The sequence below is a fragment of the Papilio polytes genome, unplaced genomic scaffold, assembly GCF_000836215.1.
Source record: "Papilio polytes unplaced genomic scaffold, Ppol_1.0 DF824180.1, whole genome shotgun sequence".
Classification (NCBI taxonomy): domain Eukaryota; kingdom Metazoa; phylum Arthropoda; class Insecta; order Lepidoptera; family Papilionidae; genus Papilio; species Papilio polytes.
The window spans coordinates 1,352,131-1,378,027 of NW_013525024.1; the positions used below are offsets into that span (position 1 = coordinate 1,352,131).

Sequence of the window (25,897 nt, forward strand, 5' to 3'; positions counted from 1 at the left end):
ATATCTCCATTCGCTTCGCATTAACAAGTGTAAGTAATGCTGCTTCCAGTAAAAATAATATAAAACCTGAATAGGGGAGAAAAACAGCAAGATATTACGGAGTTTGTCGCTCGGCTGTGCCAAGAAAAAGAAATAGTGTCCCAAAACACGAATTGGTAGTGAATTTTATTTGATTGTGAATGAACAAATCTATACTCAAACGGAATATAGTACTATTAACACGTTGGTCTCAAAATCAGAGTTGCCAATTTCATTACGATACTCGTCGACTGAACACTAGGGCACTTCGCGGGACATGTTCTGGAACACTTTCCTACGTTGTAGCGACACGTAGATTTAATTTTGATTAATGTGTGTTGTTCTGTGTATTCGATGCTTAATTTTGATTTGGATTACATAAGGTGTAGTAAATACTAGCAGTTCCCGTACTACTTCATTCGTATAAAATTATAAAAAATATATTTTATTGTTTACATGTGTCAAATTATCTATTACAAATGTCAAAATAAAATGACATGATGACAAACCATGGCAATCTTGTTTCCTTATTAACCAACATAAACTTTTAGTTTATGGTCCCTCTCCGCCATGAAGGTTTTTTTCTAATTTACTTATCCCCCAAGTTAAATAGAGTAAAAATATATAGCCTAAAGCGTGCCGTAAGTGTAGGCCTTTTTATTAAAGAAATAATGATTCAAGAATATGCTGTGATTGCTGACATCCTAGGCTACAAAGTAGTGTTTGTTTACGCTTTAATATATTAGTATAGAGTATAGATAGAGAAGGTATGTAATGTAGGTGGACAGTGTGTGCGGCGCGGCGTCGTCCCGCTACGTGCGCGACATCTGCGAGACGGTGTGCGAGGAGCTGGCGCGGCTGGCGGCGTGCGCGCCCGCCCGCGGCCGCGCCGCGCTGCAGGCGCGCCTCGAGTACTCGCTGCTGCGCCTCGCCGTCGCACACCACCTCACCAGGAAGGCAGAGTTAGTTACCAGCCACCCACACCACAATACACTACCATGATCTAATACTTTTAATATAGAAAGATATATTTAACTCATTATACTTCATACTAATATTAAAATGGTTCCATAACCGCTTGCCATATCTAGATTTTTGGCACAGATGATGTAGATGTAATCAGCTACATTAACTATTAAGTTTTTTATTTAATTCCGGATATCATTTTCACAATCGAAGTTGCGGGCAAAAACTGTTTTTGACTAAAAAAATGATACAACCATAAATAGTTCATGTTAGTCTCTGCTTGTAATAAATGTTGTAAATATTGCAGGAATTATTTAATGGAGGCTCTCGCCGGCCTGCCTCCTTTGGACAACGAGGACGACAAGAAGTAAGTGTAAGAATGTGTAAAATTAAATATAGGTTATGTAAAGTGACTTTGGTTTGGTACTAGTTATAAATTTTTTTTAACTGAATTACTACTTTTTATAATATTTTGTTTAAATATATGTGTATAAAGGGAAGTAATGTCATTCATATTTTTAGGAAAATGGATGAAATAATTCAAGGATTTAAGAAAAGGATGGAATTACAACTGGCCAGCCTTAACTGCAACATGGAGACTGTTTAGTTTATATTTAAGAAGTTTATTGTCTTACGCTCTTTTTTTTATTTAACTAGTCTGTAATCTATAGTAAATAAGAAATTGTTATTTAATTAAAAATATTTTATTTAAATATATATTAATCGATTATAATGTAAGAAATGTCTAAAAATAAATATAGTATTCGAAGATGAAATGCATTTTTCTCTTTACTCCTGTTTCTCAACTTTCGTATAGCTCTGAAAATAATTAAAATTAAGAATTTGAGTTAATTCTACATTTAAATTTGGATGAGAATAAAGATTCTCATCCAAAAGCTATACTTATTTTAGACAAATAGTCTACAACATTTTGTAAGTAAAGCAGCTCTTAATACACATAATTAATTAGTACATAAATCAAAATACTTATTTTAAATCCATTAAAGATAGTAGCGTTTACCTCTTTAGCCAATTTGTGCAACATGGCGGCCATGGCGGGGCCGGTCTCGGCAACCATTTTGCGGAAATATCCCTTCTTGTTCTGCAGTAGAATATGCGGGTGATCATATTCCATAAGCCGACCGGCGTCTAACACTAATATCTGTAAAATACATTACAGTGGATTTTAAAACCTTGATTTTGATAGATTCTTTTCATTATTAAAAAAATTGGCACTTCTTATACGCGACCTGTCAAATAAATCAACTCATAGACATGGTATATGGTTTCAATTGCCGTGACATTCACATTAATAAATATCTTTATCACATTCATTTTCTTTGGATTAAAAAGAGACAGCAATATGTATCAATAACAAAACGAATATAGTGAAGTTGTACGGTGATAGTAGTCTATCTATCTATATCTATTCAAATAGTAAAATTTAAGTGTCTTTAATATGAAAAGAAAATTTCCAGATTTCGGGAAGATAATGTTTTTGCGTTGCTGAAAACGAAAATCGCATTTAATAATTTTTTGACTGTCTGCCCGCAAGTTGCGTTGGTTTGGGTAATCTCCGAAACGGTAGGGGACCGGACTTTCACTGAAGGGTAGCTGACATAGTCGGACATATTATAGGCTAATCTATTGTCTTAATATTGCGCAGACGAAGCGCGGACAACAGCTAGTAAAGATAAAAAAGTAACTTTATCGGAGTCAATGACGGTGTTGAGCCTGTGAGCGATTGTGAGCACGGTGCAGCGTTGGAAGTGCAGGCGGATGGCGGTTTGTATGAGGGCGTCTGTTTGTGCGTCCACGTTGGCGGTTGCCTCATCCAGTAGCAGCACGCGCTCGTCCCGCACGATGGCGCGCGCCAGGCACACCAGCTGCCTCTCGCCCACGCTGAAGTTGCACCCGCTCTCCGACACTTGCTTGTAGAGTGCTTCTAAACCACACGTGACGTCATTTATAAACCCGCTAAAGTACCAACTTCAAAAAAGATTGCTGCTTTCCAGTAATGTGTCACACATGAAAATGTCCTTGCAGACCATTCGATGGTTTTTTTATAGTGAAGCAACTTGACAATTTTTTTCTCTGACATTAATTTAAACAGAATTTTTACCAACGCCCTCGTCAGCTTTAAGTAATTCAACATTATTAAGAGCTTTTAACAGCGTTTCATCTGAGTACTCATCGAATGGATCTAGATTTTTCCTCATAGTCCCGCTAAATAAAACTGGTTCCTGAAATATACAATTCCTGTGGGAAAGTTGTTCTAACTTGAAGAGTATTTGTAAAATCCACATTGTTAATTGTTTACTTTACCTGTGGTATAATAGATATCTTTTCTCTCAAATCGTGTAGACCGATTGTGGATATATCGACGCCGTCTATTACAATGGTTCCTTCTAAATACGCCAGCCTGAATAACGCTTGAATGATAGAAGATTTCCCGGCACCAGTTCTACCGACTATGCCGATCTGTAAGTAATACTGACATTATTGAAACAGCTGTACTCAGAGTAATAATAATAGATATTTAATCCTTCGTTTAGTATACCGAAGGATATCCTTATTAACATGTAATTACTACAAGTAAGGTGGAAAACAGCTGAAGGATAATTGTCGTCGAAGTACATAATTGGAAAAATATTACATTAACTCAATGAAAGTATACAATGACATTAGTTACCTTTTCCTGAGGTTTTACGTTGAATTGCAGTTTATGAAGTACGTAATTACCATCGGGGGTGTATTTCAAACTTAAATCGTCAAAGGTCAAGGCTCCTTCTGGCGGCCAGTCTGCTGGCGGCGCTTTCTCTGCTTCCTAGGTATGAAAATGCAACATTAATTAGATTTAATAACTATGTAGTTTCCTAGAAAGAGATGGATTGCGTGAAAGGTGACATGATCAAGAAGGGAGTGATGACTGAGGTGACGGATGATAAAGTGCTTTGGAGGAAGAAAACCCGGTGCGCCGACCCTACAGGAGTAGGATAAGGCAGGGGAAATGATGAACTATGTAGTTTCTTTACACATTAAGTACCATTAAGGTTCTTAAATAAAAGAAACCTACACTTCTCAGGGCGGCCTCTTGCGGGAGTTTTGTGTATTCCAGAACTCTTTCGACGCTCGTCATTTGGTTCTCCATTTCTGCGGACTGGCGCATGCCCCATTGGAACACTCCAGTTAGTGATATCGATTGTGTGATTACAAGACCTACGTTGCTGCCTTCATTATCTAATGTTCAAAATAAGAATTTATTTACCACAAAAGTTAGCACTAGAACTAATAAAATCATTAATATAGTTAAAGATAAAAGTCATTTTGAGACGTTACCAGTTTTCATCAAGCAGCTGAAAGTAACACAGACGATGAACAAAAGACAGATGATATCGAGGAAGTATCCGAAGGCGCGGCTGCACGTAATGAAGAGGTACCAGGCGGCGCTGTGCAGGTCCTGGTGCCGGTCGAACTCCTGAGCAAGCAGACCTTCCGCGCCGAACGAACGGATCGTCGCAAGGCCCAGCACAGTCGCATTGACGTGCCCGAAGACGGGACTACGGGCTAGTGGAATAATCTAGCTGTAGTGTATACGCCTACACAATGCATGTGTTCATAGGTCAGGCTAAAACCTGATACTTTTTAGGTTACGGAAGTTATTGGTGCTGTTATTGTTATCGTCAGTCAAGGAAGTTTATAGTCATTACAAAGGTCAATCTTTGAGATGGTATTTAGGTAAGTCAAATCAGTACATTCTTATTCAACATAGTACTTACTGATTCCTTCTAATCGTTTTATAGCGCTGGTCGTACGTACATATATGATACGAAATATGTAGAAAATAATCAATGAAGTTGTTATAGGTATTAACATGGTTATATCTGTCATTAATATAACCACTATGACACCAGCCAGGTTCAGCATTATCTGAAAATAATGGCGGAGACAAAAAAATCAAAAAAGTCAAAACCAGTCACAGTTTTTCTTCAAATAAATGTAATGATTTCTGTTATATTTACTTGAAAACAATCGAGCATCGCTTGCGGTAGGAGCTCGTCTATAGACCCCATGTCTTTGCTAAAACGATTTAAAATCCTACCCGAAGGATTGGAGTGGAAGAAACTCATCGGAGATTGTGACACGCAGTCAAACATTTGATCATGTAACCTGCCATTAGAGAATATTATTTTCATGAGATTAATTGTTATTTTTAATAATAATGTATACTGACTTAATAGAAGACTTCATGCAAAGCGAGAAAAACATGAAGGCCCGACAGAGAGCAATTGCAACGGTAGCAATGGTCAGAATGCCGAAGATGATGACGTAATGTTTGCGGTACAAGCCGCCTTGAGACCACAATAAACGATCGATAGACGAGTCTCCCGTTAGATGGTCTTCGATTTGACTCCTAAAAAATAATAAAACAGAATAAGAACAAAATTTCAAGAGACAAAAATTTGTCATAAAAGATTGTAAAAATATCTTAGTACGTTAAAGTTGTATTTATTTAACTTCTACTCTACCTAGAAGAATATTCTCACCATTTACTTATCCAAAAATCACTAGCGCTAGCGAAGAATTGTGCTAAAAAGAACAATATGCCAGCGATAAAAACATAGATATACGAGGTCCCTGCCAGAAAATATTCTTGATATACCGAGCTGCGAACTCGTCCTATAGCTTGTGCCTCCGCTTCTGGCTTTTGATCCTGGAAATGTATAGAAATTTTAAGGTGAATAATACTAACATAGATTTGGTTCCTATTTGTAGACATCGTAAGTAAGATATATTCTTCTGTTACTTGGATGGTATAATACGAAAGAAATTTTCTGTTGAATAAATTAGGAATAGGTTATTTCTATAAATGGTTAGTATCACTAACAGCAACGCTGGCGTCCAGGATAATGGACCAATTTCGTCGTGACAGGCTGACCGCGCTCGTTTGCAGCATGGACTGGCTGGCCAGGTTCGGCACGGAATCGTCCTCACGCACCTCGCGTGTCTTATTTTGCATCAGTTGAATTATCGCTAGTTCTTGTTCCTGAATTAAGTTAAAGATTTGTCGTAAACCACTAATAAATCCTAGTGGTGGATGCCATCTATGTTAGATGTGAAAATAGTTTTATTTAGTAAAAAATTTACGTTCAAATCTTCAAAACCACCTTCTGCGAGAATTTTACCCTTATCCATTATTATAATTTGATCGACGGATTTTATAAATTGTATTTGATGTGTTACCAGTACGACTGTTTTACTTGCCAGATACCTAGGAGTAAACTATTTTCATTACCGGTACATTATAAGCATGAAGTGAAATTAATTCTGTAGAATTCAGTACTCAGTTACCTCTTAATGCACTTTTCAAAAATATGCCTCGCAACTTGAGTATCCACTGCAGATAGTGGGTCGTCTAATAAATATATGTCAGCCTGAAATTGTCAGTAACATCAGAGTTTCCAAGAATTTCATAAAAAACATAGTGTTCTAAATCTATAATTTTAAGTACCTCTTTGTAAACAGCTCTAGCTAAATTTATCCTAGCTCTTTGTCCACCACTCAGCGATACTCCTCGTTCGCCGACTACAGTCTTGTCACCGTGAGGAAAGAGCGATATATCCCTTTCTAATTCGCACACTTTGCAAACCTCCATGTATCGGGATTTTTGAAAAGGTTGACCGAATAGAATGTTTTGACGTACAGAACCTACCGGTATGCAAACGTGTTGTTAGTTTAATTTGACTCACAAATCAACATCGCAGGTTTCGCGAAGACGTTCAGTAGATCAACTCAACCAACGGTTTAATACTAGTGTACAGAATCGATACTATTTGATTCATCCTAACATTAGAAAAATGATCATTTGTCTTTGTTTTTTTTCTGGTTTTCAACATGAACTTGCCTACAAAGAGCCAGGGATCCTGACAAGCGTAGCTGAGGGTGCCGTTAACGTTGACGGTGCCGCGGGAAGCCGGCAATTCGCTCAGCATCATGTGCAGCAGAGTTGACTTGCCGGAACCAACCGCGCCTATTACAGTCGTCAGTGATCCGGACATTATCTACACGAGAGTAAAGAGGTAAGTTAATACACAATTTTATAAAGTTATGTTTGTTTTAAAACGCTGCTTACGTTAAAAGTAATATCTTCAACATCCTCTTCATTAGACGATTTTATCCAACGGCTAAATGCGTTTTCAAATTTAATTATAATTTCTTGCTTTATCGTATGTTCGCCTGAAATTGGAAAAGATAGCGTTAAAATGTATCACATATAACATTGTAGACAGAGTAACAAAAATCGATACTTTTATCTTTTGGAACTCCTTTAGAACTACTAGGTTCCGGTAGATGTCTCACAGGTGAATATCTTCTTTTCATTTCTACCGGGTCAACTATAAATAGGAACGCTGTGGTTAGTAACATCTCAATATCATTTGTTTTGATTTATTTTTGTATTACTTGAAATGGTAACTCTTTTCTTAGGTTTTTTATCCTGTATGGTTGTGTCGGCGAGCAGCAGCTCGCGAGGTGGCAGGTCACATTCCTCGCTCAATAAAAAATCTCTAATCCTCTGTATTGCAACATGCATTTCAGCTATCTGCAACCGAAACCTTTAATGTGTTACCATGAATTACAACTTAAAATTTTTAAATAAATGTATTTTTATGGTTATTCTTTCGAAGAGGCTCCGAAGGTTAATAGGTTTTCTTATTTTTACTTTTTTCACAAATTGCTTTTTCTTACTTGTCCGACAGCTTGAGGGAAGAACAGTGTCATAGTTTGCCTCATGATATTATAGTAGCAGGTGAGGAAGAATACGTTCTCAACAGTGATGCGGTTCACGTAGGTGACGTACAGAAGAACCGTAATGAAGATGCTAAACCGCGCAGTGAACATGATGAAGGACATTATCAGACCGCGGATGTATGACGTCATTTTGATGCAGCGAATTTCTTGTCTAAATTGAAGTAGAATGATGTATTTGTTGGTCATTAAAGGAACTAATCTCAATTTACCTATATTAGTCCCTTTCCCATTTCACTCTTTTCTTATAAGGAAAGGATTGGATGGGAAAGTGGATTTGACGGTAGGGGAGACGCATAGCAAGGGGAAATATCCCCTTTTGTGTGCATCTCCTCCTCCGTCGATTTAGGGTAGGCAACGCATCTGTAATTGCGGATGTCTGTGGAGAGCGGTTGCTCCGCCATTTTGGCGGATTTAGGTGGCTGCTTGCTCGTTTGCCACATTATTGTATAATATAAAAAAAACATAAAAACTGCTCGAAACATAATGCAATCAAGTTAGCAGTGTAATGAGTAAAACAAATATTAATTTATTTATTGCAAGTGCTTTATATATTTGCGTGTACGAGGATGTAGCATACCGTCTTACGGTATCGATTATCTTTCTAAATGGCATTTCCCACGTGTACATTTTGATCACCTCAATCCCCATCACGATCTCTTTCATTAATTTAACTCTTTCGTCAGATTTGAAAGCCGTTTGGTTTCTGTAAAACGCAGTTGCAACCCCGAGACATACTGAAATATATTGATTCATTATATTTACACAAAACAAAAGATATTAAATCTGTGTTCGGCAGCGTGAGGTTTATTTAATTAAATATTAATTACAATAATTTCTTATGAAAGAAATAATAAACTCACTTTGAAAAGGCACGACGGCAATTACAATAAGAGCCCCGTACACCGCGGATATACCCATTTCTCTATATAGGTAAACTGTCATTAGCTGGAAAATGTAAAATGAAATTAAAGCGGATCATAAATGTAAAATTAGATTTATTAATTACATTTGGCAAGAAACATTAAAACTTATGCAAGAAAGTATTCCCTTTCTGTCCTTGGCAACGTTACAATTACAGCTAGACAATGACATCGAGTGAAAACTGTTCTTGCCAAAAATATTTCGAACAAATAATAATCTAATTACATAGTACCATTGTTTCAACCGGTCCGATCCAAAGGTAATGGATAAATGAGGGTCCGGTGTCAAATCGGTTAACATCATTCGCCATGAGATTGACAACAAGCCCCGCGCTGTTCTCTGACATCGATTGCAAACTCACTTTTAAAGACTGCAATTAATTAGAGCACAAATTCAGAACAATAGTAAGAAGAGTTAGGTTCAACTACCAACATTTAAGACTACAAAGTTTATAATTTGTTCCCGATTTAAATTTAAGTTTGAATATCAATTACGGACTCGAAACTTGGCAGGGTGACATGTATCTGTTACACGGCTGATAAAAAAAAAACTCTTTGATTTACAATAAAAGGGTTTCACACCTTTCTATAAATAAGACTACAGACACCGACTCTCATTTTCATGCCGAGGTGTGTGACACCCATCATGAAGGGATGAGCGACCATGACGTTGGCGGTGCTGCAGAAGACCACGCCGAAGGCAAAGAATACTGCTTCGCCCCATAACACGCCGCTCTCCTTGTCGTAGTACGAGAACAACCGGGAGAAATATGTCGAATCTACTCTGCAAATAGTTACAAAAATTTGCAGTTGATCTCACATTTTTTTCCTACCAATAGTATTTTTATATTTAAAATCTAAGCCTCGTTTGAAAACCTCATTCAAACTATGTGCAGTCCTACATAGTTAACCAATCTTGGCATTCAACATAGCTAGTTTATAAAAAAAAAAGCGTTTTTTTTTCTTTGTCTCCCACACTTTAATTTGACCAGTGTTTTAATTTAACATTTTTAACTTGACATTAAGGTTACCTACCCTTCGGAGCTGTTTAAAATTACATAATATTGCTTCAAATTGTTTGACTTACGTGCTATTGTATAAATCTTGAGCTGGACTGTAATAACGCAGTAACAGGCCCAGAAACAGCGGCTGTTGTAATCTGTTACAAAACAAAACAATATGAAATGTTAAAACGTAACATTTTAAAAAGTTACATAGAATTCTAGAAATACAATGTAAACTTTGAATATTAATTGTAATACACATATAATTTAGTAAGCTATTACACCTTGTTCGTCTAAACATTGCTTTTTTTTTTTGTTTATTTGCTAATGTTACCTAAATTACTAGAGGCTCTCACCTTTGAAAATAATATTTCGAATGTTTACTGCCTAAAATATGTTAATTGTACCGTATTAAAAATTCCATAGCTGCCAATATCAATCCATACAGCATTAGTTCTGCGCCAAACACCTTCGTCAGCACTCTCCATAGACTAGGTTTGTTATTTTCACCAAGGTCGTTATAGTTCTCAAGTTCACGGTCCCATGCCTTCTGCATCGCATCACCTGTATATTAATTTATTGAATTGCAAACATCGTCAGCTAAAAAGCTTTGGTACATATTTTCCAATAGCTGTTAGTATTTCCTCCTAACCTAAAATATCCGATTGATGCTCAGGTAATGGTGCATACAAATCATTATCTCGTATGTCTCGACTGTAGCCAAGCTTGAATGTTTCCAGAGTCCAACTAAAACAATAGAAATGCGCTAAACGCAGCAACCTTTGATAATATTATACATTGCTTATAAACAGAATAATAAAATCTCACAGCTTCAACCCTGAGGATTAGACTGAGATTTTAAAATCACTTTAATCGTCTTAAGAAATTAATTCACGCCTCAATAAGTAGGTACCTCAGACGTAGATGATTCATATTCTAGGACCTACCCGAATGTCAGCACAGAAAACAGATTCGCTTTAAATCTCGGATTTAATATCCTCCTCTGCTTCGGGCCGGTGTCCATATTTTATTTGAATATCGTTTATTAAACGTAACCAATATCTTGTAATTACAATCATGTTGGTCGTGCAAACTCTACGTACTAAGAAGTAAACAAAAATATTGAATTATCTAAGTCAAGTAAACGTAGACATAAATTATCCATGAAAATTTACAACATTGCCGCTTATCGAGCTATTTTCTTCAACGTCTATTGTTTATGTTGGTTTAATATTAAGTTAACTTAAATGTCATGATAAATACGTGACTATTCGTTTAAATCTCTGTCTAGTACAGATATCAATAAAATGTACACAATTATGCCACCTGTGGATCAAGAACTAAAAGCATCTAAGAGTATTATGGAGATGAACAAAATTTCATTTTTAAAGGAATTATGTAACTTTTATTCTTGACTAGCTGTTGCCCGTTGGTCGAAATCGGCCCAGCTGTCATTCAGCCATTCGGAGATTACCCAGAACAAACGCGGCTTGCGGACAGAGAGACAAAAAAATGCAAGTTTCGTTATCAGCAACGCAAATACATCATCATCGTCTTCCCAAAATCTGGAATTTTTCTTTTGTCATTACAAACAGACACTCCAATTTTGTCAATTATCGTTGGTCTTTCAAGAATTTTTAGCCTGTATGTTTAATCTTTTGTAAATACTTGCAAAAAAAAACAAGTACATGAAAGGCGAACCATTCATCTTACGTCTACCCCAGTAAGAATAAATTAGGAATACCACGCAATACAAGCGAGTACATTGGAAGCACCATTTTGTTTTATTTAGTTTCTTTACACTGATTAAAATAAGATCGATAATTCAAACCTTATAGTATTCTATGATTTGTAATAGGGCGTTATACAAGCTTGTATATATGAAATTAAGTAATAGAAATATTTAGCAATTATTTTAATCTATAAAAACGACCGACTTTTAATTAACAGTATGTTTGGAACAATGAGTCGATTATTAGCGGTAGTTTTGCTTGTTGGAGCATGTTTGGGTGTACGTATTTATTTTATTTTTTGTATTAATTTTATATTGCTTGGACGGTTTTTTATTTTATTTTCTTGTATTTGCAGGTGGCTCTAGGTCAATGTTTGCGTTATCCACAATACGTATCTTTGGACCCGGCGTCGCCTGTGTCCGCTCCAGCCGATGTGAACACATTGCTTCAACTAGCTTCTCTCATGAACAAAATTGAAGGCGACAGGAGCGAGAGATTTAATTCCGACGATATAATTACCAAATTGATTGATGCGCTGATTTTAGTCGCTACGAAGAACAAATGTTCAACCAATGGCAAAGACTTAGTCAGCGTAGAACTTGGTTGTACTGACTTATTAAGTATTCTGTAAATTATTCATATGGATTACTTTCTCGTTTATTTGGAGTATTTTAGAACGAATGTTTTGTAAAATATCTTAAGTTTCCTTGTAATACATAAAAATTGTTAAAAAAAACATGTTTATATCGTTTTTTTATGATCTTATCGTTTTTCCGTTATTGCAATCAATTTGTAGTAGGGAATGCGTTTTTTGCGACCTTAGTGAAAATGTGATGTCACTAAATGCACAACACAACCCTCAATTATTAACTTAGGCATTACTTAAATCGGTATTTGGCGCAAGTAATGCCATTTTGCTGCATGTTATGGTAATTTCTTTGTTAGTTTTTATTTCTGCTTCTGGCAGCAGGTGCACTTTATCTAAATTTGGTTGACACAATACGTGACTATTTTATTATAGTATTCTAAAATTTTACATAATTAAGAGAGATCCGCAGTAAATAAATTATTAATTTTGTTTAAAATACTGAACCCTTAATAAACAATATTAAATGTGCTATGATAGGTTATAATTTACATGTAAAGGGTCGTATCTCTTTGTTTCGTAATAACGGACTATATAAAGAAGTTTTTTTAGTCCCGCGCCATTACTAACGGAGCTAAAATGGCGTTAATATATGCATTAACTTTTGCTTTGGCTGTATTTCTATCAGGGGTAAGTCATTATTTATTCATTTTTTTTAACTTGGAGTTGCTGTCGTAGATAAAATATGCTTCTCTATCTGATTAGAACCCTAGGGAAGTAGCTTAGGTAATATAATTTACCTATATTCTAAAATAACGTCAATTTCGTAACACATGTTTTATTCTCGTTCTCAGATGCAGGAAGCCCAATCTCTAACCCGTAGGTCGTGGTCATCGTGCAACTATGACGATTTGAACGTCCTTCTTACCCTCGCACGGGCTCTCGATGAAACCGAAAACGCAAGATTGTCATGCAGAAACAATATCGACGTCGAAGAAATCATTATGAAATTGATAAACGCTTTAGTGTATACCACTGTTAGCAACACTAAAAATGGAAGCGGAGGTGGAAACCGCAGCTCTGACGAAGCCCTTATCGATTTAGACTTGCTTAACCCTAACGATCCCGACAATATACTTAAACTAGATCTTGCGAAACAAAAATTGCTTGGTCTTGGGTTAGGTAACAAAAATACAGACTGAAATAATATAAATGTATTAGCCAAACAATGTTACGCGCAATAGTTTAATAATACTTGTAAGGAATTTCATGTTTAAACTTTTGTAATTCTATCACATTTTCTGAACAAAGATGTTACATAATCATTCTAAATATCAAAGGTTAATATAATAGAATCGGTGTTTTTTCATTAATAATCTAGTATGTATGAGCGTTCATAGTTTGCTACCCTGTAAAAATTTTATTTAATATACGAATTTAAAAATATATTTTCGTTTATCTCAATTTCTTTGTGATAACATTTATAGCAGTAGTGTTTAAGTCGTAAAAAACATGCAAATCTTTTATTAGTAAAGTGCTTTAGGTCAAGCGATATTAGAATATAAAATAAGATAGAGGATTTGTAATTACTGGGACGTATCTATCACCTTGATTTGTTGATTTAATGAGGAGGATCCCCATTACAAACATTTAAACGGAAGTTTCACTGATTTAAACTTTCTTAAAACATTTTACTTACCCATGTAAACGTAAAATGAAACGTATTGTAATTGACAAATATCACTTGACAACAACGGTTGTTCAAATTGACATTAGAAGCAGTTTGAAATTGATTTGTTTTGTTTTCTTTGTTTAAGTTAATAAAAAAAATAGTGCACACTTGTTTAAGAAATGAAGTTTACTACGTGACCATAGTTCTTATTTATTTTTAAGCAAATGTCAAAATGACTTCCGAGGTTGATTTTGCAAAAACAAATGAATTTATACAAAGACGAAAGTTGAGACTACAGCAGGTTATAATTTTCTATCATATCGTTTATATAGACAATTATGAAAGAAACGTAATAATGCTTAGAATTGCGTAATTTTTTAGGTTCGGGAACAGTCAAAAGATATTGCTAAGAAAATTCGACAGCGTGCTAAAGTAGAAACTTTGCGGCAAGTGAAAGACGTTGATGCACACAAAAAAAAGCAGTACCTTGAATGCCAAAAGCAGTTTGTGGACAAGTTGCAGGAAATTTATGCTAGAGGCTTAGAGGATGTGGGCAACGGTCATAAGAATGCATCAAAGCAACTTCAACAAGGTAACAAGCATTTTGATTAGCTAGAATTTTGTATGCATAAGTTAATCAGGGAAGACAGAAAGTTCTGTTACCTAATTTCTCGTACTAATTAAATTTAAGAAGGTGTGATAAGTGAAGATTGCTATACATCTTGTTGATTTGTAATTTTTTTTAGATTTTGAGAAGAAGATTGATAAGTCAAAATTAAGGGGTAAAGAAGCAGTGGCTGAAGTGAGACGACGAAAGCAAGAAATATTAGATAAGAAAAAAGAGTTGTTAGATAGAAAACTACTAGCTAGGTAAGTTTTATTGACTTGAGGTTACTAGGGTTTACTTTTTTATCATGAAATCATGATGTCATAAAAGTAGTCATGCATTGGAACTATAATTATTTAAAAATGTTGAACTGATTTTATTTCCATTTCAGGGAAGTGGCTAATGTAATAAGTAGAGAAAAATCTAATATTGTAGCTAAAACTCTTATATCAGACAAGGAGTCTAATTTCACAGCTAATTCAAAGGATCCTGAGCACAATAATATCCAAAACAATGTAGTTGAACCTGTGGAGAAGGTTGATACGGGAACACAGTTAAATCTGAATGAGCCAACCAATGGTTATCAGACAGATATACCAGAACTGTTGTTACCAGAGACTGAAACTATAAGGGAACCTGTTGATATACCAGAGAGACTGGAAAGAACTAAGAGACCAAATCTTTTTGCACTCAGTGACGAAATGCCATCCAGCTTACGAGGTGGTCCGGTAAACACTCCTGAGTTTCATCAAATGAAGTCAACTGTCAATATAGTTTCTGAACATATACAGAATAGACATCTTCGCCTCCGAGAAACAGAGGCAAAACTTAGTAAAAGGCAAGACGAGGAGTTGCAGAACATTAAACAGACAATAATGCGTACCAGAGCATCGAAACCGAAAGGTAATCCATCTGACAATGTGTGTCAAGTCCTGGACAATCAGGCCATCTCAGTTCCATCATGGAGAGCGGAGCAAAATTGTAAATTTTGTGTCAAATCCTCTGTAAAACCTGTTTTCCCCCCTATAAATAGCAGAAGATTTAAATCAATCATTAATTCCTCCATTAATAAGAATATTACATCTACAAGGTCGCCCAAAATATATTTTCCAATGCACAAATTAGAACAAAATGCATTTGCTACTAATGACTCCTACTCAAGGAGCTTCAAACAGCCAGGTGATATAGTGTAATTACTGAAATATTGAAAAGTAAAGTATGATTGTTTCACTAGTACATTAAACATTTGAAATAAGTTTAGTTTAGATCATCCAATTCATCTTTGGTCTTATTATTTGGTAAAAAAAGTACTTGATATATGTCATTATCTCTCCAGCTTTATCACACACACATACAGTCTTACAAATAAACAGATTATAAAGTAAAACTGAGTATAAGCAAATTTATTTATTTGTCAGGCTGATAGTGTTTAATAAACTTAATAATCATATTGTCACAAGGCTTTTTAAACCTTAATGTTTTGATTTAAGCCACCTACCTGCTGGCAACATTGCTTGGGGGAATTAAATCATCTCTATATGTTATATATAGTTACTGAAATTTTAGTTTTCTAAGAATATTATTTATTTTATTGTCCCTTTCAAAATTGTAGCTTACAAAATTGACTTTATATTGAAAATATCATATCTTTCTCATTTTAATATAGTGTTACATTTTATGTAATCTGATAATTACTTCAAATAGGTAGTTTAAACTATTTTTTTTTCAGTTACTGTAATAAACAAAGATAAATGCTCAAGTACAAATTCTATAGAAACAGCACAAAAAGGTTCAGTGACAATGTACAATCATATGACCAAGGACAGCAGGACCATGCTCAATAATGATGATAATTTAGTAATTCGAGAGGAAAATTTTGATGATGATGCATTTACAAAAGCAAGAAAAGAAGACACAAATGATAATGTCAAACAAAAAGAATTCCACAACAAGATAGCAGAAAGAAGGAATAAAGTTGCTGTGACTAAAGAAAATGTTGATAAAGAATATAGAGATACATTGGCATTTTTGAATTCATTACCTAAAGATATGTCGGATAAACCCATTGTAAGTATATTACATTTATAATGTAATTATCGTTATTATTCTAGAAATGTCCGGAAGAATAACAGCATGTTTTTCAATTCTGCTTTCAACTGGAAAAATAATTATTTAAATCCAGGTAGCTTCAAAGTTATCTTTCTAAAAACTTCAAACTTATCTAGATTTATATCTATAGAAAATGTTTGGTTTATTATTATAATGTAGGGTTATACATTTTTTTAATTTTTTACAGAGAAATGCATTTATGGATGAAAATCGACAGCAACAGTTGAAGGATAAACGGGAACTGAAATTAAGGGATGAATATAGAAATGCAGAGAAACAATGCAGAGGTCATCATAAGTGCAGGGTAATAAAATATTACTTTATGCTTAATTATTAATATTTAAAAATTGTTAAATTGCTTAGTTATATGTTATCACAATTGCTGTCCAATTCTAAATTACTTCACAGAACCTTTATTTTTTTATGGCTTCATGTACTAAATTTCATTTAATTCTCTGTAGCACATAAAATGTTGTCAAAGTACTTCAAAATCGGCAATGAATAAAAACGAAGATTCAAATGATGATTCTCAATACACTTGGATACCTGTGCCGGAAATACCAAAGGCACAAAGTAGTGAGGCAACAAACAAACATGGCAACACTGTTAAGTTCAGTAACAGGAATGATTACCATGAGTACAGATCAAGTCGGAAACATTCCCCACCAACTAAAGATATTCCCGTCAAATCTAAAGTATCAAATAGATATATTGAAACAGCAATAATCAAGGAAATGGGGGAGACAACCGATTGCTCGTCAATCGTATCGGATACTACGACATCTGAAAATTTTTCACTAAACAGAAGAAACAAACAAGATATTGTTCAAGAATTGGACCCGAAACTGACTGATTCTGACAGAATTATCATTTATAAAATACTGAACTCGAAAAATGATAAGAAGAAAAAATGTCAGAAAATTAAATCGTCTGATAAAGTGAGGTGTGTTCAAGAGACGATTGAATGTGAAAATGAAAAATCCACGCAGAAAGTTGAGGAAAGCAACATGAAAAGCAAAACATCATTTGATCAACTAACTGAAGGTAAAATACATTGTGATTACTAGTACTTTCAGTCGGGATTTTTTTGACAGTACGCTCGTCCTTTTCGACAAATTTAAAATTGTGTTCCAATGATTTCATTTTTTTACAGGAATCTACAAAACTGTTAACAAAAATGGGTAAGTGGATTCATAATTATTTGATTTACAATAAAAGATTTGAATATATAATTTAAAACATGGCTAAATTCACGTGGCAACCTTCATTGTAGGCTAGTTACAGACCCTTTGGGGGGTCCTTCTTCAGTATGAGTGGTTACCAGCTACCCTGAAGAAGGACCCCTTAGAGGTCTGAAACTGGTTGGTGCCTACATCGAAGGTTACCACGTGAGTTTAGCCGTGTTGTAAATTATGTAGTATGTCTCACGAAAGTTTTAATAAGTTAGTTAGGATTTGAATACCTGAAACTAATGCTTATCTTCAGTCAGGTTTATACTAAAATGAGTATTTACACATCTAACTCTGAGGAATGGTATTTGCCAGGGGATAGAAGTCCATGGTGGTAAATATAAAAAAAGAACATTATAAAATAATGTAGAATAAAATGATATATTTAATTTGATTTTCAATTTGAGTACGTAAATTTAGTACACTATGTACAGTATATGTGTTATCAAGATTAATAAACCAAAGTATGTACAAATGTAAATATTGCTATCCTAGTAATGTTAAATGTAGCAATCATTTGCCCTTGCAGACTAGGATAATATTCATTAGTAATTAAGTTCACCGTTTCTTGTAGTCTTAATAATTGACATTAATAACAAATTTGACTTGTGAGGCGTAATTTGTATTTTTGCTTGTGTCATAGAAGTATATTTAGAAGAGTTAAACTTATGTTAGGGCTCCATTTAAAATGTGTTAATATTATTTGCAGGGACAATTTGACTTCCTTGCAAGTGTGTGATCCAAGCTCATCTGATAAGGATCAGCGGGGCGAAGGTGTGCGTCAGTGTCAGTGTGTCAAATTGCATTGTCCAGGTATACTGCTTAGAAAAATATTGTATAAATCAGTTATTGAATAAGTTGAGGTCTTCAAACTTATAATGAAATTAGATACACATTCTAGTATAAAAGAGTTCCCTCGTACTATGTGTTTTCAATATATATCTTTGGACTAATTCTATGATGGTTTTAATTTTTTTAACATATATTCTTTAAATTTTGTTGTAGATGTCCACTCTCGGAATGTTGAGACTGACACAGGTACCACTGTAAGGTAAAATTCTTTTTATTTATAATTTCTAACACTGGCATTTTTAGTGTTTTTAAAATTATTAACCTTAGCTTTTGTTAAAAAAAATCTTTTGATCAAATCAATTGTTAATTTTTAGAAAAAAGATTAAAAATCATTTCATATATTTAGGTGTGTTTAAAAAACTTTACTCTGTTTCAGGCCTGTTTGTAATTGCCAATGTGTGAATACAAATCATTCAGAAGGACCAACGATTCACTACCCCTCAGCTGCTACCTCCACTACGTCTCTTAAAGTTGGCGAAACTGTTGCACCTAAGAATGGTTGTATAAAGGTTATTGATGACGTCTGCCAAGAGAATGGAAAGTTTTATGTTGGGACCACAGGCTACCTAAAAGATGAAGCCTATGAAGTAATCATACAACTAAGAAAAAAAGAAAACGCAAATCCCGTTAGTACCGCTCAAGAAGAAAAAAGTAAGAATCAAGAAGATGCAAATAAAAATACTAAGAATGAAGATGTGCCAGCCTCAAATCCTGCGCCAGAAGTCGATATTAATGAAAATTCAATTCGTGAAGTTACAAAAACACATACAGAGGAGACAACTGTCCCATCGACTAAAGTTACACCCCCCAAAACAACGGACGCAGTTTCTGAAAAAACTAGCCCCCAGAAATCAAAATCGGTGAGCAGTCAAGATGAGCGCACAGATACCAACACTGTGTCTCCTAATAATATCCCAACAAACACAGTTCCAAAAAAAGCTACTTCGACCTACACGCAGACAAGTTCTCCAATTCACAAACCAATTTTCATGCACATGAGTTCCACATCGACTGCGTATATGAGCCCCCCGGATATTATCAGGCCGAGATTTTCAAAACGTGATTATGATGCTTCGTACGATGAAACTTATGATTCAATAAAGGAATCGCAAAATTCTACGTCCTTCAAGAACTTTAAAAGCTGTAACTGCAAACATGGTGAGAGAAGAAAAAAATCAACACATGCGGTTGATGCTACGAAGAGCAACAAGCTAAAATATCAGGTCGAAGATTTGTTCACATCTAACAATATAAGCAGTGCTGGTGAACTAAGTGACGCTTGTAGTAAAAATTATAAAACTACGACAGATAGTATTTATTCAAGGATATGTTGTGCATGCAGCAAGACTAAAACTTGTCACAAACATAAAAAGGAAGCAAACGCAGTTAAAATTTGTAATCATCGGAAACCTGTGTCACTACGCGATGTACCGAGTAAGCATGTGAAATATTTGAAGGCTAATGCATCGAAGAGAAAACCTAAAACTCCTTTAAATCCCTTGATTAAAGACTATGTAAATAAATTATTAGAACTTAATAAAGAGGGCATGAAGGCTATTGAAATAATAAACGAGGAATGCAGCTCCGTACCTACACCGAGCAGTTCAATTATAAATGACACTCTTAACTTAAAAGGCAAATCATTAGCCGAGAAAAAAATATCATTGGAACATATTAAAAATATTCTGAAAGAGAAAATTATTAATGATCTTCAATTTAACGATGCACCGCCAGCTACACGAGTTAACGATCAAACAAACAAAAATTCAAAACCCCATACAAAATTACATAAACGAAAGCAAATGCATAAAGTCAAGTCATTGAATATTTCCAAAAAGGTTTCTACGACAAATGAATGTAAAAATTATTTACACGAATTTCAATCCTCCAAATCGAACACAACATCTTCGTCTTATAAAAACGATACCAGCGACCAGCCAGAAAGTTTAGTTTCTAAAACCTGTAATAAAAACGATGAGAAAAAACCTACACAACCACATAAAATAATGAGAATCGTACAAGAACCGCAACCGGCATATGAAAATAACATAGTTTCAAAAGGTTCGATACCGCTTCGATGCAGATCTGATAACCTGCCTCCTTCCTCAGATTCAGAAAACACAATTAAGAAGAATCGTCAAGATAAATTACACATTCTGCCTTCTAACACATCGACACAAACTAATGCTTTTGTTTCCGAAGACAATCTCGTTAAAGAAGCTGAAGGTAAACTTCAGAATATGGAAAAGATTGCGGATCTAACTGAAAAATGTACAAAACGTTTATCAAACCTGGCCAAGGTGCTCGAAGAAGTAAGACGAAACAAGTCTTTATTCTATAGTCAAATAACATCATCCGATTCCACCTCGGACTCCGACGCAGAAAGAAATAGAAGAAAAACTACAGAAAAATCGATATCACCAACCGTTATTGTTTCTGAAATTCACAAGCCCTCTGCTCCGATAGTTGAGAAAGAAAATAACATCGACCATAATACGTTCACCCCGTTACTTTCCGATATTCCGAAACCAATAAATTTCATGAGTCCACTATCTGAAGCCGATTCTATGACCACACTTGCTTCTAGCAAAGAAAGTTTAAATATAGAAAACCCTAATTTCAAGCCGAAGTCTAAGCCGCCGCCAGCCTTATCGAGGATTTATTTCAAAAATGAACAAGAACATATAATTCCCCATGAACTCTCGACGGTGTTGGAGGTGGATTCCCCTATGAGTTTAAAAGTAAAAAGTCAATCTCGCAATGATATTAATTCTGAAGTTAATTCTAATGCTTCAGTTAAAAGCGTAGACAATATTAACACAGAAAATGCCCGTAAGAGCGCATTAAATATTTCTCCTTCTACTTCGAGAATGGAATGCCTAGAAACAGATTCATTAAAAGGTAAGAAGAGTGCATCGAGGAAACTTTCTAAGACTCAAGATTTAAATGGTGATTCTTCTGACAATTCTAAGCTACCTATGATGGATATGAAGCAATTTAATGATATTATGCTAAAACCGTTTATCAGTATTAAAGAATTTACTAAGAAAAATAAATTAGAAAATGGTGACGTATCTAATTTGGAGGATCATTTAAAAGGTGTTATAACAAACGATGACTTGAGTTCATTACATTCCGAGAATAGTTTACCAGACGTTATAGCTGAGTTACTGAAACGAAAAATTATCAATGAACCTTTTAAATTTGACACGGCGTCTAATGTTAACACGAGTAGCACATCAGAATCCTCAATATCTTTGTTAGCTTTGTCAAACCGAGAAAAGAAAAGAGTAAATGTACACCATGGGAAAAAAGTTAATGTTGAAACTTCTGATACATTGAGTATCTCTTCAAATCCCGATTTAGAAAATGCATTCCAAAAATTAGGTATGGGCTGGGCTTCGTCTACTCTTAAAAAAACTAAGGAGCGCCTTGCCCTCTCGTCTTCATCAAATACTTCCAGCTCGAGTGGGCCTCAATCTCGAAGTAAAATTGGTAGTATCTCTCAATCGAATGCTGATTACATTTTAGCGTTACAACATCATATTAACACTAGGCGAAGCTCGAAAGACAGCGACCCCTCTAAAAATGCTGAACAACAAACGTCTTTGTCCAATTCTATGACTGTTAAAGAATTTCTTACCAATCAACTTGCTAAGAAAATAACGTTTATAAATCCATCTAAAGACTTGACTGAGCAAGAATTTATTTCTCTATATGAGACTAAGATGCCGGAAGAAATGAAGAAAATAGTAGAACATGATCAATCTGGGAACAGTGTAGGGAACTGCACTGGCAACAGAGCACGGACCTCCACGCCTGTACAAATTTTTAGATCAATGACGTACAATTCCACTTCAAGTTCGAACACTTCGAACGGCTTATTCAGTAACGCCGATGACTTGTCGTCTGTAAAGGTTACTTCAAATTCCATTCGAAATCATTCCACTTCAGACAAAGATGACTTGACCATTCCAAATTATGTTTTAAAAGTCAGTAAAGGGCAATCTGATTGTAGTAAAAGTGATTAGTTGACGTTGTATAAATATACAAGATTACATTTGATAAAATATTTAATTATCCTAGCTTAAATATGTTAATATTGTTTTCTTGCAAGATTTATATGTATGTTGTTAATGAATTACAATTATTTATTTTCGTTATTGTTTTATTTATTACTCCTACAGTATCAAACGAGATTACGGCAGGGGTTGAGTCTGAAGCGAAGCTGAACACTATTCCTGGAAAGTGATGTTATTGTAAAGTACTAGTGCAGTGAAAACTTATGGCCAGCATAGATGTAGCTGAATAATGTGAGCTGTAATTTATTATTGATAGTGAAGAAAAGGGACAGATCAGTGACACCTCCCGAGATATCTATTTTGTGAATGAATGAAATAAGGTTAAGGAATAATTAAAAGGATTTAAAGCTTGAATCATTTAATAAATAAATTAATTCTTAAAATTAAATATGTTACACATATCACAAAATTTAAACCAGACCTCGGACAAAAGAAAACTACATACATTTCTAATGATCACAGAAGCTGAGCTTTGCTCCGAATTAATACAACTAAGCTAAACCAATATCTAAATCAATATGTGAATTGTTAAAAAAAAATAAATACTACAAAAATAAAATGAGATATTTTGAGATTTCTGTTGGTTCCAAACATTGTGAGATTTTGAGGTAGCAAAGTTAAGCTTTAGACTGGTTTAAGTAATTTGACTAAATTAATACAAAATATCATTATTCGGCTTTGTCATCTTTGAACAAATGTTTCTTGGCTAATGTGTATGCTAAGCCCAATGTTAGTGCAGACACGACTGTGCCCTGAGCTGCTACACGAAGTTGCATTAGAAACACACTTGTGCTCATTTCACCTCTAGTCTTGAATTTATATGCCCCAAATCCACAAACGCCAATAAGGCCAATGATACCTGGAACATAAAATCGGTTTTAATATCTTCAACATTGATGTTTCAAAATGGTATAAGTTATGAAATACAAATTCTTGTTCTTTTGGATAATGTGATATAACAAATATTGTTTTTTTATTATCGTGTAACTTTTTCTTATTAAAACTACACTATTCAGTATATGTCCTACAGAATATATACTGAACAATTCTTGAAAACAAAGGGCTTACCTATTATCATAAAAGGTGAATCTTTAGATTTTCTGGCTAACTTGTCAGCATGAGATTCATCTCGATAGTCAAATATTGGCTGAGAGTTTGCCATTGCTAATGAAAGTAAAAAAATAATCGTTAAATAAATAATTAATACAACAACAACAAAAATAAATATTAATGAATACTTTCAATTTATAATATTTACCTTTATTATGAGATTTATCGTATTGGGCTACCAATTATTAAATTATATAATATTTTAAAAAATTTATTACATTGCATCACCCCCTGCCTAACCTTGAAAATTTTTTTCCATGTTAATTTGTCACTGTCATTAAGACACATGCGGATGACATTTTTGTTATTTTTCTTGGATTTAGGCAAAGACGCAAAGCACATTTACACTTTGAACTTAAAAATGAATATTAATAAATAAAAACTCAACTGTTTTCAAAACTTGATGAACACTTTATAAAACAATAATACCGTAAAAAAAATATACCTTAATAAAATAAAACATCTCTAGACCGATATACATTTTAAACCAAATATTTTTATTTTAATGTTCTAATAGGTTACAAATTAAACAATAGTTTCAAATTAGATATTATTTAAAAAAGGTATAAAACTTTTATTTTAAAACATAAACTGTATAAACCACGTGAATATATGTAAAAAAACCACGTTAATTACATTTGGAATTGATAGATACATCTCGGTGTATGTATTATTTATAAAGTTTGTATATAATATTCATTTCCATTTGTAGAAACAGATTGTACTAGGTTTGTAGCGACAATCAAGACTGAGACAGATTACGCTTTAGACATAGGATAACTGCGACATTTTCATTAATTTCTAGAATATGGCAAATTACCAATAACTATCGTGCTTTCTATAGTTCCTATTACATAAAATTTGGTCCCATCTTGGACTTTATACATATTTTTTATTAGGTTTAGAGTTACACCTGGGTGTCAACGTTGATTCGCGAATTACCACTATGAATAATATCGTCGGATTTCAGCCAAAATACTTTCATATGTCGATTCATCTATTATAATAAACCTTTTAGCTCGTCTACTGAAGTAAAAAATATCCCCAGTGTATATATCAAACCAAAGTGCATGAATGTGTAAATCGTGTTTCTCCAATCGCTTCTTTAACATTCCGTATGAAGCTATATTTTGTAACTGTTGCAGAGTGTTGACCTGCAAATAAACAAATAGAACTTAATTTTTGTTAATCAAACCAAATTAGCACAATTTTTATACTTTATAGGACCATTTTGACGGACAGATTAGATTCATTTGGATCTGAATTGAATGATTTGATATTAGTTTAATTTAATTCATTGCTAGGCATTTAGCGCCAAAGTAGAAGAGCGAAATATGAGAAAAAAAACTATCATTTCATTTCGATAATCGTATACTCCAAATAAGAAACACTTTTCGTATGATTGAGACTGAATGAAAATATAGTTAGAAAATATTAACTTTACGACAAAATGTCTAACCTGTGATAGTTTATCTTCAATGCAAAATTTATTTTCTGGATCGATATAGGCAACAAATTTTCGTTGTGGAGTTTCAGCTGTGAATAACATAGGCTTATCAAAGTCACCATTCATTTGTAGAAATTTATTCAGGCTGGTTTTGCCATGCGCACATATCCACGACTTAAGGGGAGATATTCTTCGTTGTTCCTGTGATTTAAGCAAACATTTATCGATAAGTTAATAAAACAATAAGTGTTAATTTTTTTACATTGATATGCCTAAATTACAAGGATACTAACGAGATTAGATTCTTCTTTACTCTTAAGTCTATATAATAGATTCATTGCTTTGCAGTCGCTATGCCCGCAAACTATAACATGCCTTATATCATTTACGATACAGCTTAGCTCTAGTCCTGCTGGTTCACAACTTGTCATTTCATCTACAAAATATTCAGAATGCGGAATAAGATTTCCAGCATTTCGCACTGTAAGAAAGACAATAATTAAAATATAATATATTCGAGACTATAATTATAATGCATTATGTTAGAATTAGTTATTTGCTATCTGAATAAAGACGTATATGAGACACGAGCTGTCGCCCGCAAACTTCGTTATCGCGGTTTTTATTTTAAAAGTCATCTATCACATTCCCGCGTGCATCTACCTTATACCGGCTATCTTCCAGTCAAAGTCCCGTCCAGATCGGTCCACCCATTCCAGAGATAGCGGTCCGGTCGCCATTTTGACAGCACG

At 34.4% G+C, this 25,897-nt stretch overlaps 6 protein-coding genes across 8 annotated transcripts in view; 3 read left to right on the top strand and 3 right to left on the bottom strand.

Annotated features, from left to right (window-relative positions):
- Window positions 1-1,686, top strand: part of LOC106110998 (exocyst complex component 2) — an 8,983-nt gene extending 7,297 nt beyond the window's left edge. Inside the window, exons 13-15 of the mRNA XM_013292967.1 lie at window positions 799-980; window positions 1,292-1,351; window positions 1,507-1,686. Coding sequence (XP_013148421.1) covers window positions 799-980; window positions 1,292-1,351; window positions 1,507-1,591 — 327 coding nt within the window. The 3' untranslated portion in view covers window positions 1,592-1,686. The remainder of the gene's footprint in view (window positions 1-798; window positions 981-1,291; window positions 1,352-1,506) is intronic.
- Window positions 1,687-1,770: 84 nt separating this feature from the next.
- LOC106111197 (probable multidrug resistance-associated protein lethal(2)03659) lies at window positions 1,771-10,778 on the bottom strand. The gene is made up of 29 exons (XM_013293213.1): window positions 10,666-10,778; window positions 10,371-10,465; window positions 10,126-10,282; window positions 9,802-9,873; window positions 9,297-9,498; window positions 8,948-9,085; window positions 8,655-8,739; window positions 8,372-8,528; window positions 7,732-7,945; window positions 7,447-7,585; window positions 7,293-7,379; window positions 7,118-7,221; window positions 6,890-7,046; window positions 6,497-6,693; window positions 6,337-6,419; window positions 6,133-6,256; window positions 5,873-6,031; window positions 5,532-5,698; window positions 5,219-5,398; window positions 5,007-5,154; window positions 4,764-4,914; window positions 4,324-4,551; window positions 4,061-4,224; window positions 3,677-3,811; window positions 3,310-3,465; window positions 3,107-3,227; window positions 2,691-2,929; window positions 2,006-2,146; window positions 1,771-1,803 (listed from the first exon to the last, which is right to left on the bottom strand). Exons 1-29 carry the CDS (start codon window positions 10,740-10,742, stop codon window positions 1,774-1,776), a joined length of 4,107 nt encoding a protein of 1,368 aa, XP_013148667.1. The 5' UTR covers window positions 10,743-10,778; the 3' UTR covers window positions 1,771-1,773.
- A 1,898-nt stretch (window positions 10,779-12,676) lies between these two features.
- Window positions 12,677-13,334, top strand: LOC106111110. Its single transcript, XM_013293080.1, has 2 exons — window positions 12,677-12,727; window positions 12,892-13,334. Exons 1-2 carry the CDS (start codon window positions 12,677-12,679, stop codon window positions 13,237-13,239), a joined length of 399 nt encoding a protein of 132 aa, XP_013148534.1. The 3' UTR covers window positions 13,240-13,334.
- Window positions 13,335-13,824: 490 nt separating this feature from the next.
- On the top strand, window positions 13,825-22,616 carry LOC106111170. Of its 3 annotated transcripts, none has more exons than XM_013293181.1 (12): window positions 13,826-14,010; window positions 14,091-14,301; window positions 14,456-14,579; window positions 14,708-15,495; window positions 16,046-16,383; window positions 16,613-16,729; window positions 16,887-17,469; window positions 17,579-17,606; window positions 17,911-17,988; window positions 18,364-18,467; window positions 18,660-18,705; window positions 18,883-22,616. In XM_013293181.1, exons 1-12 carry the CDS (start codon window positions 13,942-13,944, stop codon window positions 22,535-22,537), a joined length of 6,141 nt encoding a protein of 2,046 aa, XP_013148635.1. In that variant the 5' UTR covers window positions 13,826-13,941; the 3' UTR covers window positions 22,538-22,616. The 3 variants fall into 3 exon arrangements, with proteins under 3 accessions (XP_013148636.1, XP_013148635.1, XP_013148637.1); XM_013293183.1 differs by having other exon boundaries at window positions 13,827-14,010; window positions 14,708-15,219; window positions 18,883-22,615; XM_013293182.1 differs by lacking the exon at window positions 17,911-17,988 and having other exon boundaries at window positions 13,825-14,010.
- Window positions 22,617-22,929: 313 nt separating this feature from the next.
- Window positions 22,930-24,012, bottom strand: LOC106111178 (HIG1 domain family member 1C). The gene is made up of 3 exons (XM_013293192.1): window positions 23,847-24,012; window positions 23,657-23,752; window positions 22,930-23,447 (listed from the first exon to the last, which is right to left on the bottom strand). The coding sequence occupies exons 2-3, from the start codon at window positions 23,748-23,750 to the stop codon at window positions 23,257-23,259; spliced, it is 285 nt and encodes a 94-aa protein (XP_013148646.1). The 5' UTR covers window positions 23,751-23,752; window positions 23,847-24,012; the 3' UTR covers window positions 22,930-23,256.
- Window positions 24,013-24,276: 264 nt separating this feature from the next.
- The window catches only part of LOC106111177 (beta carbonic anhydrase 1), a 2,558-nt gene continuing 937 nt past the window's right edge, over window positions 24,277-25,897 (bottom strand). The window contains exons 3-5 of the mRNA XM_013293191.1: window positions 25,439-25,626; window positions 25,158-25,346; window positions 24,277-24,852 (exon numbers count right to left, since the gene is read on the bottom strand). Of these exons, the coding sequence (XP_013148645.1) occupies window positions 24,643-24,852; window positions 25,158-25,346; window positions 25,439-25,626 (587 nt within the window). The 3' untranslated portion in view covers window positions 24,277-24,642. The remainder of the gene's footprint in view (window positions 24,853-25,157; window positions 25,347-25,438; window positions 25,627-25,897) is intronic.